The sequence below is a fragment of the Canis lupus genome, chromosome 19 (genome assembly GCF_003254725.2).
Source record: "Canis lupus dingo isolate Sandy chromosome 19, ASM325472v2, whole genome shotgun sequence".
Taxonomy (NCBI): Eukaryota; Metazoa; Chordata; class Mammalia; order Carnivora; family Canidae; genus Canis; species Canis lupus.
The window spans coordinates 54,558,756-54,571,981 of record NC_064261.1 but is presented as its reverse complement, the minus strand read 5'-3'; the positions used below and the strand labels follow the sequence as shown (position 1 = coordinate 54,571,981).

Genomic DNA, 13,226 nt, shown 5'->3' with positions numbered 1-13,226 from the left:
CCGCAGGTCCTGGCAGGGAAGGGCCCGGCTAAGGTGACGTGCAGGGTGCTTACGCCCTCAGAGTCACCGGGGGGAGGGGCCCGGGGAAGTCACTGCTACAGTCACTGGGGGACGCACACAGTCAGTTCTAGAACCAACGTGCTGTAGTCTTTGAGAATATAGTCTGGGGAAAGCCACTGGGCTGAGGCGTGCAGAAGACAGAATGGCGGGCAGCCCAGGGGCTCGGCGGTTAGCGCCGCCTTCGGCCCAGGGCTTGACCCCGGGGTCCCGGGATCGAGTCCCGCGTCGGGCTCCCTGCACGGAGCCTGCTTCTCCCTCTGCCTGGGCCTTGGCCTCTCTCTCTCTGTGTCTCTGTGTGTGTCTCATGAATAAATAAATAAAATCTTAAAAAAAAAAAAAGACAAAACGGTCCAGGTTCTTGGTTTCTACCTTCAGGATCCTCACGCAGATTTCCTGAGAGCTGAAGCTGGCGATGGCAGGGATGTGCGCCAGGAGTTGACACCCTTTCCCCCAACGCATGGCTTCATCCTTTATTTGCTACGGATACTTGGTACTTTGGGCCTTTACTTTGCAGCATGTACGTGAGGAATGAAACTGGACATAAACACCGTAAGGGGAAAATACAGACTGTGAGGACACTCTGGCGTGAATCCACAGCCTCTTATACTCAATCTTCTGTCCTCTGGAACATTCATACATACATACACACATATAATATATAAAATATAAATGGATTTGGGAAAAGAAGTACAGAAACGGAGCTTGCCTTATTGAATGTAATGCAGTACTGGAATGACTCACCATAAAATCTATGTTATTGTCTTCGTTCCTGAAATGTTCCATCAACTTCTCAAAGCGCTGTTTTTCTCCACAAACCTGAAATACACATTTTCATCACGCATATGAAATTCCAAACATAAGCATTCTAAAATTAGATGCAGGACTTTTAGCATTAATAATTACTTCCAGAATATCTTTTTATTGCCTCTCTCACACTATTTACTTCTCTTCTAAGCTGGTTAACTCACCAATAGCAACATGAGCCAGGCCCTCGGTTTCTTTTAAATGTTCCCTTGATATATTGAAATCTCTGTCAAATGTGTTTTTCTTTTATTGGTTATCTTTGCAGTTCATCAATTTTTTAGCCTGCATTCAGAATCCCAGGATGTTATGGTTTTAAAAAAGAAAACAAAAACAACCCCCTCCCGCACCCCACCCCAATTTTTTTTTTTTTTTTTTTTTTTTTTTTTTTTTACAAAAGCACTCTTAAAACAGGCACGCTAAAAGATTTGGACAATTTAGTATTTAAATTCCTTGTAAAGCAGATTGAAAATATTCCTATTGTATCTAAATCAAATTATTTTCGTGCATAAACTACAGCACAGAAGGAAACACCACGGCAGTAAAGCACCTCCTACTCCAGTAGACACCGAGGAAGCTGTGTTAACCCATTCAAGGCAAGTATAGAAATTTGCAGTGATTGTGAGGTAGCATCCCTGATGCCTGAAGCATTCACCTCGAATTAATGCTTTTCACTAACAGGTGAAAGAGGCGGATAAATTACGGTGAGCTCTACACAGGAGTTAAAAACAGAGTCAAAGAAAGGTTTGTAGCAAATACGCATTCTCTGGTGACTTTTTCCCAAAATCAGACGATGAACTTTATTTCTGCAGTGACGTTGGCCGCCTCCTTTTGGAGCCCACTGGTTTATTCCTTTTGCCTTCAGAAAGCATGCACCTGAACACCCATGCTACCTGCAGTGTTGGTAATAGTCTCTGGTCTTCACATTTTGAGTTTAATCTGGATTTCACATGCTCAACTCAATTTTCCAGTTTTATTTGTCCTATTAGGAATACACAGGACGATCCTGAAGGATCCCCCTAAAAATGACATTTCATAAGGCTATAATGCAGCCATTGAGCTCCGTCATATTAAATCCCATTTTAATAAATATTTTGATGAAGAAAAAGATTCAAGAAGACAGAAGTTTTGCCTGTTTTGTTCACTACTGTATCTTCAGCATCCAGAACAATGCTTAGCGTGTTGTAAATTCTCCATATTATTTTGAATTATACTGAAAAAAAGGACAAATGAGTAATTATGTGGAAATACACTTTAATGAAAGGATGAATGACTTTCCCACTCTATCACATTGATGAAACAAGAACCATCCGCCCATGGTAGACAGGCACCAGGAGTAAAGCTTTAGTGATGATAGTTCCTGCACTTCAGCAGCATGCCGGGAATGTTAAGCCTTCAGCCACTGAGGGCCTTCCAGGTCTCAAAGCAACTTAATTTTCTCAATAGATCACAGCTCACACTTTACTGTATCCTGATGACAACTCTCCATTTACTTGTACCTGCCTTAACAAAAAATACAGAAACACAGTACATGGACCCAGTCCAGAGGCAGAGGAGCAGGCTCCAGACGGAGCGTTTGAAGTCAAGCCTTTAAAACACAGACATGAAAAATAAAATAAAATAAAATAAAATAAAACACAGACATGTCCAATCCCACCCAAGAGAGCCCGATTCACCAGGGCCAGGCCGGGCTGGGTGACACACACGTGCACAGTTTTAAAGCATTACACACCATTCTGATGCAACTCTGCAGAGGCGGAGAACCAAAGATCTACGGGGATACTTTGTTCTGCCCCTGGTTTCAGCCAGTCCCTCCTGGAGAACAGGCAGGAGGTTCCTGGAAGTAGTAGGGTTGTTGGGAGGGTGAGGCATTACAAGCCCAGTTCCCTAGACTACGACATCAGCCACATCTTGTGCCCAAAGTCGCAAAAGTCCCCTCAGCCTGCAAAAAAAGAGCCCAGTGGGTGAAAACCGCCGAGGCCGGATATGGAAACGGTCAGAATTACAGCCTAAATTTTAAGAGAAACCCCAACATAAGGACTTGTTTCCCAGGGTAATGGTTTCCTTCAATCTGCTTTGGGAGGTTGGTAGCGTCAGAAGAAAGGAAGAGAAGCTGTCTTGAATCTGCAAGCAGCTACCAGCAGCGGCGGTCGATGTTCTGCTGAGCAGCTAGGCCCCCGGTGAACTAGGAGAAGCAGTAGCGATCAGTGAACAGCGATGAGGAATATAACTCCTGGGCAGGCAAAACCCTTCAAATCAAAGAATATCAAGGACTCGGGAAGTATCTCAATTTATGAAAGAGACCGATACCTAGACAGATCACATAACCGTAGCTTGATGAAGGGTCAATGCAGAAGCTGGAGCCGGGTTCCCAGCTGCCAGCCTGCGGATGCCCCTTCTCCGACGCAGCCCGGGCTGTGCAGATAAACGTGGTCCGCTTAAGACAATAATTTACATCGTTCTGGAATTATCTGAGACGCCGATAGAGATTTAAAGCATTGTTGTTAAAAACCACCATCATCACACTGGGCATATACTCGATGTTCTTGCACCAGAATCTTCCACGGAACTTCAAAAACAGCAGATTCCTGGCGTCTAAATCGAAACATACCGAATGAGAATCTCCACAGCGGATCTAGGACTCTGTGCTTTTAACAAGTCCCCGTGGCTGTTGACCCCGTGGCTTCGATAACGCAGCCTAGCAGATTAAACTCTAACCTTTCTACCAATTGCAGATCATTCACCCTAACTCATCCCATCTCCAACTTAATAAATAAGGAGACAGAGTTACCATAACGGGGTACCACGGGACTGCAGCAGGAAGGGGTACAATAAAGAATCAAGCACTGTGTGCAAGGCATTGAAAAAGGGGATTATTATACGGCCGAGGAAAGCACATGTGGGCAGCAACAAAACAAACTATTCATAGCCCGTTACTAAAAAAAAAGGAGGCATCAAATCTAGAACAACAGGATTAATTTCATGCTGGGTAAAGATCCCAAAATCACATACGACCCTGATAGACAGGGCTGACATGGACATTCAGAGCTCTGAGCATACGCGTTTCCTTGGAGGGCGCCCTGTCAACGGTGAAACCCACGCTTAGAACATACATGCAATGATACAGAGAAACACCTTTAATTGCTAAAAATAATGCTTAAATATCTTCCAGCTTACAGCTGCGATGGACTTGGTGAAAAGAACCCAAATGCACAAAAGGGCATGCTGCCGGCCAAGATGCAGCTTTGGAGAACCCTGAAAGAATGACCTGACTGACCCGTCTCCTGTCGCAGAGACAACCAGAAGGTCGTCTCCTATCAGCTCCCCACGTCCCCCCCTCTAAAGGTTTAAGCTCTGCTGCCGATCTCGATCTCAACTACGAATTCAGGGTGGTGTTGGCGGACTCTGTCCCGCAGGAACAGCAGGGACCCAGAGGCTCTATTTCTGCTGGAGGAAAAGCATGCAAACCAGCCTCACACTTGTTTCTACGCTACTTTAGCGATCCTCAGGCAAGCGTATGTTGTAATCCCACAGGACACGGGGAGATAGGTTTGGGGGAGGCTGGTAAAGTTGTGTTCGGCATCAAAGGAAAATAAAGCTCGCACGGCTCACGTCTGGACCCCCCCCCCCCGCCGCACGCTTGGTTCCAACGCGACAATCATGGCTGACAATCATGCGCCTCTCCCCGCCTTTGAAACTGACCTGGCTCTAATGATGGTGACGATAAGAGGAACAGGACAGCGACTCTCAGTCACGTTCAGAATCCCCAGTGATCGGCCCTCGTGGGGATGTGCTCAAGGCCTTCATCAAAACGTGTCTAAGAGCCAGGAGCCCATCCGCACGTCTGTACTACCGAACAGTGCATGTTGCCGCAGAGAACGTCCATCTGCCGACAAGGGCCAGACCGTACATGATTGGAAAATTTTCAAGTAAAAAAACTGTCCTGTGGCAACTGAAGAATGTCACTTCTTGACTTCCATATAATCAATGGTATTTCCCATTCCCTGGCTGGCTTTGACACCGGTGTCTTGTATCAGTGATAGGTAGCCGCTGAAATAGGTGGGGTAGGCAGCAAATTTAAGAAAACGTGGCCACAGAAAGGCCGAGCAGAGCGGACTGCAGGACGAGGCTTCTGTGCACGAGAACACTGCAGTAGGAACGAGGTTTCCACTACGAACAGCCGGGGCTGCCAGGAGTTAAGGCAAACAGCAGGAAAGTAAAGGCATATGCTCTGGGAAAGCACGTAGTCCGCAGGACACTGAAGAGGCATCTCCATTGATGAAGCAGTGTCACGTGGATAGATTCGCGGGCCCCGATCACTAGGCATAAAGCAAGAGCCTCGGGCCTAGATCTTGGACCTCAGGCTTCAGGCTACTGAACATCCGCCCATCCCCAAGGTCTGCCTGACACCCGGCCCTCTTCGCACCTTGAAGCTCTAACACCGAGTGGGGTGAGGGGGTACGAAGGCAGAGACAGGCCGACACGGGGCACCGGGCCGGACACGTGGGTCCCAGATCCGCCACCACCGGGCCGTGAGCCTGGGCAACTGGGCGAACCTCTCCGGACTTCAATTTTCACGTGCGTTCACTTGAGAGCCGGTGGGCACGTGCCTGCTTTCAAGGCTTCTGGTAGGAAGCTGTGAGGGTTGCAGAGAACACTCTGAGGGCGCCGAGGGTGGGGACCGTGGCACGGAGAGGAAAAACACAAATGAGGAAGGCTCTTGGGGACTTCTGTCATTTATCCAGCTTTGATTTATTATACTGAGCTGCCTGGTAAGATTTCATTGAAAAAAGTTTCATTGAAGGTTTTCATTGCTAATAAGTCTGGGGGGAAAACCCCTCCCTTGACGTCCCGATGTTCTAATCGAGGCGGCAGCGGCAACGTACCGAGGTTTTCCCAGACCGAGCAGCCTGGGAGCTCACAGGCCAAACTGGGTGAGAGGCGCGGGCACGGGCACCACACCAGGCCTCAGGGCCTCTGGCTCGGGCCCCACAAGGCCGAGGGGTCCTGCCCTGCCCTGTCCGATGGCCACACCCAAGACGAGCAAGATGTGCTTGCACTTCGAGGGGAACCGAAGCAAAGGCATGACTCCTGCCAAGAAAGACCTTTCTGAGCAGCGTCCCGCACCGCTTGCATGAATCTGGGGCCCTGGATGCGCGAGAGGCAGTGGTTCACGGGTCTCCCGGGGCGAGCGGCGGGGGGGGGGGGATGATGTCCCTGAAGGCTGACTGTGGACGGAAGGTGGTTTTACGGAGGCCTGTGATCCGGATTCGCGCCCTCCAGGTGCTGGACGAGCAGCGGCCACGTCTGCGCCCCCAGGTCGGCGGCCGTGTTGCCCCCGGGGCCCCGCTCCCCCCTCACGAGTCCGCAGCCAGGCCGGGCCGGCTCACGAGGTGCCCGTGCGACAGCTGCTGGGTTGTGGCCTGAAACCCAAGGCCTCTGGCTTAGGTGTCTCCTTCGGGCCCCGCCGCCTGCCACGACACCTCCTTTCTTTCCTGCACGACAGGCCCCGGGAGTCTACCCTTTCTCCCCAGGGCCGCACGGAGCGAACAGTTCACAGGGAGTCCCGGGTGCAAGGGTGCAAGCCCTCCTCTCCTTCCACCAGGAGCGCCTGCATCTGGGCTGCCTGCGCTGGGAGGTGGGGGGGGTGGGGCTGTGCCAGGGGGCCTGGGGCCTTGGTCCCCTAAGGCCACTGGACGCCTCACCCACCGACACCAACGGCTGCCGGGACAGGGGCAGGGACAGAACTTGGGCCTACCGTTGGCTCTCCCGTCTCGGGGATCTAAGGGCAAAACATTTACTGAATTGAAACACTCGGAGAGTAAAGGACCTCATCTCTGCTCCACCGGAAACTACTGGAAAGCTCAGCAACTGCAAGCACTCCTCCGTCCATGCAGCCCTCCTTCCTCACACGTTAAGGCACTTCCATCGATGCTGGGCTGGTAAATAACCTGACGATGGGCCAGAGGTTCCATTTGCCCCATGCTAACCACCCCTGTGAAGACTTGAGTCAATTTTCCAGATGTTTCCAAATACCCAGATCTTTTGGCAACAACCGCACAAAACATCCAGGACTCTTTCGCTTTTCATGTATATATTTTGCTGTACCAAAAAGAGGATCCTGACATGGAAGCAAAGGGCTAGGAAAATCCCCCAAGAGTAACTTGTTGAAAAACCACACCTTAAGTGAAAAATGCATTTCTAATCACTCCCCTATTAAAAAAAAAAAAAAAAAGACTTTTACTACATTCTAGAGAGTGAGACTCCACAAAGTAATTCTTCATCAATGACATGTTTCAGAAATATTCCTATTGTCTGACTTGACCCTTAAGGCTTCAACAGAGGGCACCTCTCTTGGTCTTCAGTAAGAACACATAGGGATTCTCTCCAGGCTTCTGTTTCTGCAGGACGACCCAAACACCTCGGAGCTCAAGAGAGCCTGGCGTTTAAATAGCTACCTGAGGACCAAGTGATGAGCCAAGGCCTTCGGTCACCTCTGGGATGACTTACCCATCAACCCCTCAAGCAGAATGCCTAACACTGTATTTCATTCATTTCTCCTTACAGATTCATCCTTCGAACACACCCAGTTTGGTCAAGCAAGGCAAGGGAGAGGACACGGCGACACCCTTCCAGTGGTCGTCAAGTGTTCACTGACCCATGGCTACAGCACATGATAGGAGTTGTTTAAATCCTGTGGCATTTTCACCACTGGTCCTGGGCCCTGCTCGGGAGGTGAGGTCAGCCCACGCTCTCTTCACGCCTGTGACGCAAGCGAAATGAACTCTCACGAAGATGTGCCGTGAATCCAGAGCCCTTGGAGACAGACTCTTTGTTGGCTGCATCAAAGACCTCAGGCCACCAACAGGCAAATCCCGGAGGTTTGTCCCCGGCTCCCCGTCTCAGTCCACACCCTCACGTCTTCTGTGCCCTGCCCCAGCCCCGGGTATTCATCGGGACACCTCACTCTCACAGCTACCTGGAACCATTTCCACTCGGCCCAATGAGACAACAAAAAAGCAGACGGTGTATTTGGGAAGCAGTTTTTTTTCTTTTTTTTTTAAGATTTTTTTTTTTATTTATTAGAGAGAGAGGCAGAGACCCAGGCAGAGGGAGAAGCAGGCTCCATGCAGGGAGCCCGATGTGGGACTCGATCCGGGGTCTCCAGGATCACGCCCCAGGCCGAAGGCGGCACTAAACCGCTGGGCCACCCAGGTGTCCCGGAAGCAGTCCTTAAAACATGGTTCTTGACCACTAAGGGTCTCTGAGGCCCTTTCACAGAGTCTGTGAGGTCAAGACTAGTTTTACAATGACACTAAGGTGTCACTTGCCACTTGCACAGAGCAGACATCTGCACTGGTCGTACAAAAGCAACAGCTGGTGAAGAAACTTCCTGCTGCCTTGGCATGGCTCACGGCAGTGACACCAAGTACCCCAGTAATCACCGTATTCCTCAGTGTCTCGGTTGAAAAAAAAAGCCAGTTTCGCTTAAGAATACCCTTGATGAAAGTGCATATCTGATACAAACTTGGTATTCAAACCATAGAAAGCACTGATACAACTCAACACCCAAAAACCACAGAATCCAATTAAAAAATGTGCATAAGACACAAACAGACATTTCTTCAAAGAAGATAAACAGAAGGTCACTAGACACATGAGAAGATGCTCAGCATCACCCGGCATCAGGGAAATGCTAATCAAAACCACAAGAAACAACAAGTGCTGGCAAGGGTGCACAGAAAAAGGAACCCTCACACACCTAGCCATTTTGTTGTTGTTGTTCTTATTTGAAAGAATAACTAACAAACCACAGTTATTCAGACTTAAAAACTTGGCAGTGATTCTCTTGAAAATGGAGGAAGGAAACTGACAATACTGGTTTCCAATGATAAAAATTGAGCTTTCAAGCAAAAATGAGAATTTCGGAAAACTTGTATTCAAGTTTGGCAGCTTTTCCAATGTTTATTTTTATTTAAGATTTTATTTATTTATTTATTCATGAGAATACACAGGGGAGAGAGAGAGAGAGAGAGAGAGAGAGAGGCAGAGACACAGGCAGAGGGAGAAGCAGGCTCCACCCAGGGAGCCCAACTTGGGACTCAATCCCAGGACTCCAGGATCAGGCCCTGGGCCAAAGGTGGCGCTAAACCGCTGAGCCACCCGGGCTGCCCTTTTCCAATATTTAAAGATTTTTCTGATTAAATTGGTGATGATAATAATGAGATTTTTTTTTTTTAAAGCTGCCTGATGAGATGTGTCAATATTTAGAAGATCTGGATAATTCAGTGAATTGATATTTTCCAACTGACTCCCACATATTGTTATCAAACTACGCATTCATTCAAGGTATAAGACTGGCAAATAAATTTTAAACTAACAGAGTACCAGAAGTTCATTAATACAGTTGCAGATGCTGCTTTGCAGCTAACCTTTAAGGAGCTACTCCTCCTGCCCAGTGTTTGCAGAGTTTCAAAAAGAATATCCACTGTCTGGGATCCCTGGGTGGCGCAGCGGTTTGGCGCCTGCCTTTGGCCCAGGGCGCGATCCTGGAGACCCGGGATCGAATCCCACGTTGGGCTCCCGGTGCATGGAGCCTGCTTCTCCCTCTGCCTGTGTCTCTGCCTCTGTCTCTCTCTCTGTGTGACTATCATAAATAAATAAATAAAAATTAAAAAAAAAAAAAAGAATATCCACTGTCACCTGAAAATGCTATTAAAATACTTCCTTTTCCATCTGTGTATTTCTGTGGGGATGAATTTCCTTCAATTACTTCGATCAAAACAACACAAGTGGCTGAATGCAGCAGCGGATAGAAGCATGCCACTCTTTTAAGCTAGACTTTATTTTTTATCTTTAATGCCACCATTCTGGACCAAACTGCGTCTCCACAAAATTCAAACATCAAAGTACCCTCAATTCAACTGTATTTGGAAACAGGGCTTTTAGGAGGTAAGTAAGGTTAGATGAGGTCATAAGGGTGAGTCCCTAATCCAAGGGCACTGATGGCCTTAGGACCTCCACCCCACCCCCCACCCCGCACCCCTAGGAAAGACCATCTGAGGATATAGGAAGAGGTCAGCCCTCTGCAAGCCAGACAAGCACCACCAGCAGAGCCCAACCACGCTGGCATGGGGACTTTCAGTCTCTGTAACCGTGAGGAAATAAATTTCTGTTGTTTAAGCCACTTAGTGTATGGTATTTCACTACAGGAGCCCAAGATGACTAAAACAGCCACTACTGTCAAGTGATGTTTTTTTTTTTAGGTTCTGAAAAAATTTTAACACTAACATGTAATGAGCCTAGAATATTATTTCTAAGGAAATAAGTATACAAATTTTGCTTTCATTTCTAATGGAGTAAATATCAATACATAACCAGCATAAACAAGAAATTAGGGGGGTCCTTCAGAATTTTTAAGAATGTAAAAAAGGGGCCTTGAGGTCAAAAGTTTAAGAACTACTAAATTATACTACTAGAGAACTGCTTCTTTATTTCTTCAAAGATGATAAATTCTTTTTTTTTTTTTTTTTAAGATTTTATTTATTTATTCATGAGAGACACACAGAGAGAGGCAGAGGGAGAAATAGGTTCCCCGGAGTGAGCCTGCTGTGGGCTCGATCCCAGCACCCCAGGGTCACGACCTGAGCCAAAGGCAGACGCTCAAACTGAGTCGCTCAAGCATCCCAAGATGATGAATTCTTAAAACATGTAACTTGGAGAAGCAAATAAATGGACTTCTAATATGAAAATATTTTACAAGACTGTTGGAGAGTTGATCACAGCAAACCAAGAACAACTACATCTGCCCCTCTCCATGGACATGAAGTCACATCACTCAGGTGGGGCAGGTTTCCCGAGGTAGCAAGAAATCTCCCACCAGTGTATGGGGTAGGAAACAGACTAAAAACCCAAGCAAAACGAAGCCAGACTCCCCTTGAATCCTTGTATTCACAGGTACAATTCCTGGCTCACTACACACCTAGACATTCTTCTCCCAAAGCCAAGTGAGTGTTGGATTCCGAGCAAGAACCTGGGGAAGATAAACAGTCATCTCCTACGTGGCCCGTAGGACACGCATTCCCCCAAGTTCAGCGACAATCATGCTCAGGGAACCAACCCAGGTAGACAGATCCGCCCTAGAACACCTGACACGCTAAACATCAAACAACCAAGAATCAACATGCAAGCAACCTGCAAGGATTCTCTTTTAACGGGGCACTAAACACGCCCTTGATAACTACCGCACGGAATGCGCTACTTCCTAGCTTTACGCCTCTTCCCGGAAAATACTCCAAAATGCAACATTCAGTGTTGCTCTTAGCGGCCTACCAGTGAATCCAGGATGCCACACATGTTGCTGGTACATTTACTGGTGGGGAAGGAGCCCTCGCTTTCCACGGCCCGAACCAAACCGCTGAAACACAGCAGAGCTCTAGGTCATGCCTGAGGGGGCAAATCCCATCAGGGGCCCACCTGCACGAGGGGGGGTGACTGGCAGGGCTGGACCACAAGCAGCAACCACTGAGCCATTTTCTTCTGCTGAGCAGGTCCAGTCGATGGCTGTGAATGACAACCAAGCAGGACTCTGTCCCTGGCAGGTGGGTACAAGGTGTGCAAGGACTGGACGGGAGCCCCACGCAGCAGTGCGGGGGAGGGAATCCAGGACGGCGCCCACCCCGCCGAGCTAACAGCGCCCGGGCACGACCGACGAGCTGGGAAACGAAAGGCCTGGAAAACCACCCGAAAGCTCCGTCTTTGAAACCCGCTCAAGGCAGCGATGCTTTCGCAGACACGGGCCCGGACGAGCGGCAGGGCCAGTGTGCGCCCCCCGCACACCCAACTCACTTCCTGGTGAGGGAAGCAGCAATCCCTCGACACACCGCAGAGGTTTGTAACGACACTTGGGTCTGGAAACCAAAGCAGCCGTTTCCAGGTGGTCAGAGAGGGACCCTGGGACGAGCTCCACCGCGCAGTCCAACTGACAGGGCCCTGTTCCTAAGCTTGCGTCCATCCTACCAACTGCCCTCAGGCTGCACTTTGTTCTTGTTTGTACATTTTTGTGCCCATCATTCAATTATGTGGGTTCCCCGTCCTCCCACCTGTACTATAGGAAGCACTTAGCCTTTCTCAGACAGAGCCATCTGGACACACAGAATAGGTATCACACAGGCACACGCCGATTAAAATTTTTTTATATAGAAATATGAAAACGTGGAATCGGGAGTACAGAGACCATGTGACTAACTCGTCACCTCAAGTAGGAATTCATGCCATAAGATGCCACACCCCCAGGTAGGTGCTAGCCCTCCTGGCTGTCCTTGTCGCACTGTGTTGCCTCTCCTGAGCATCCTTCTAGGCCCTTCTGAGCTGGCCTCTTACTCCTTCCTCTAGGCTGGCACGGTGACGTCCATCTCCTCAGTTACGATCCCCTTCTCTATTTGGATGATACCCCTCCCCCAACACGCTCCCCAATACCTCTCCTTAAACCTGTTCTCTCATTCATCATCTTTAGTTCAGAACTACGAATCTGGGGATCCCTGGGTGGCTCAGCGGTTGGCACCTGCCTTCAGCCCAGGGCATGATCCTGGAGGCCCGGGATCGAGTACCCCGTCGGGCTCCCTGCATGGAGCCTGCTTCTCCCTCCTCCTGTATCTCTGCCTCTCTCCCTCTCTCTAGGTCTATCATAAATAAATAAATAAATAAATAAATAATTAAATAATTAAATGAATGAATGAATGAATCAATCTTTAAAAAAAAAAAAAAAGAAGAATCTGACATTAGACATTTCACCATCACAAACAGAATGAATTTAGTAAAGACAACGCTTATTTTCTTCACCAGAAAAAAAAAAAAAAAATCCCAGACACTTGTTTAGGGTGGCCGTGCAACTTTCTTCTAATGTCTCCTACCTGCACAGATCTCTACAGTCCTCTTATGCCCATCCCCAAATTCACTGGGCCAGCCTGTCTTCTGTGGACTCTTGTGGCTTCACGTCCACGGTCATGGCCACAAGCTTCCCCCAGCATCTCGCCTCTCACGTCCTTCATCACCAGGGTCGGTACTCTTTAAGATTTTCAGGATTGCATAAAACGCCCTTCACAGATTTCCGTGGAATCACATAGAACACGACCACACTTTATAAGCTGCAGAGTGCTTTATAACTAGTAGTTGCTTCTCTTCCCCGTTTTCTTTTCCTTCCGGGTTTATCTTCCAGGTGGGATTCCATCACAGGTTCCTGATCTCTCCACTACTACCGTCGCCTCCTCCAAAGCTTCATCCTGCCCGCGCCCTCCTGCTTTGCTCCGTAACGCGGACCCCTGTCAGAAGGTTCCCCCGCCACGCAGCACATTCGTCCTGGCCCA

General features: G+C 48.6%; 1 protein-coding gene across 12 annotated transcripts in view; it reads right to left on the bottom strand.

Moving 5' to 3' along the window:
- FMNL2 (formin like 2) overlaps positions 1-13,226 on the bottom strand; it is a 261,250-nt gene that overhangs the window by 35,214 nt on the left and 212,810 nt on the right. For all 12 annotated transcript variants that reach the window (XM_049097127.1, XM_049097126.1, XM_049097131.1 and 9 more), the window contains exon 10: positions 802-876. In XM_049097127.1, the coding sequence (XP_048953084.1) occupies positions 802-876 (75 nt within the window). The remainder of the gene's footprint in view (positions 1-801; positions 877-13,226) is intronic.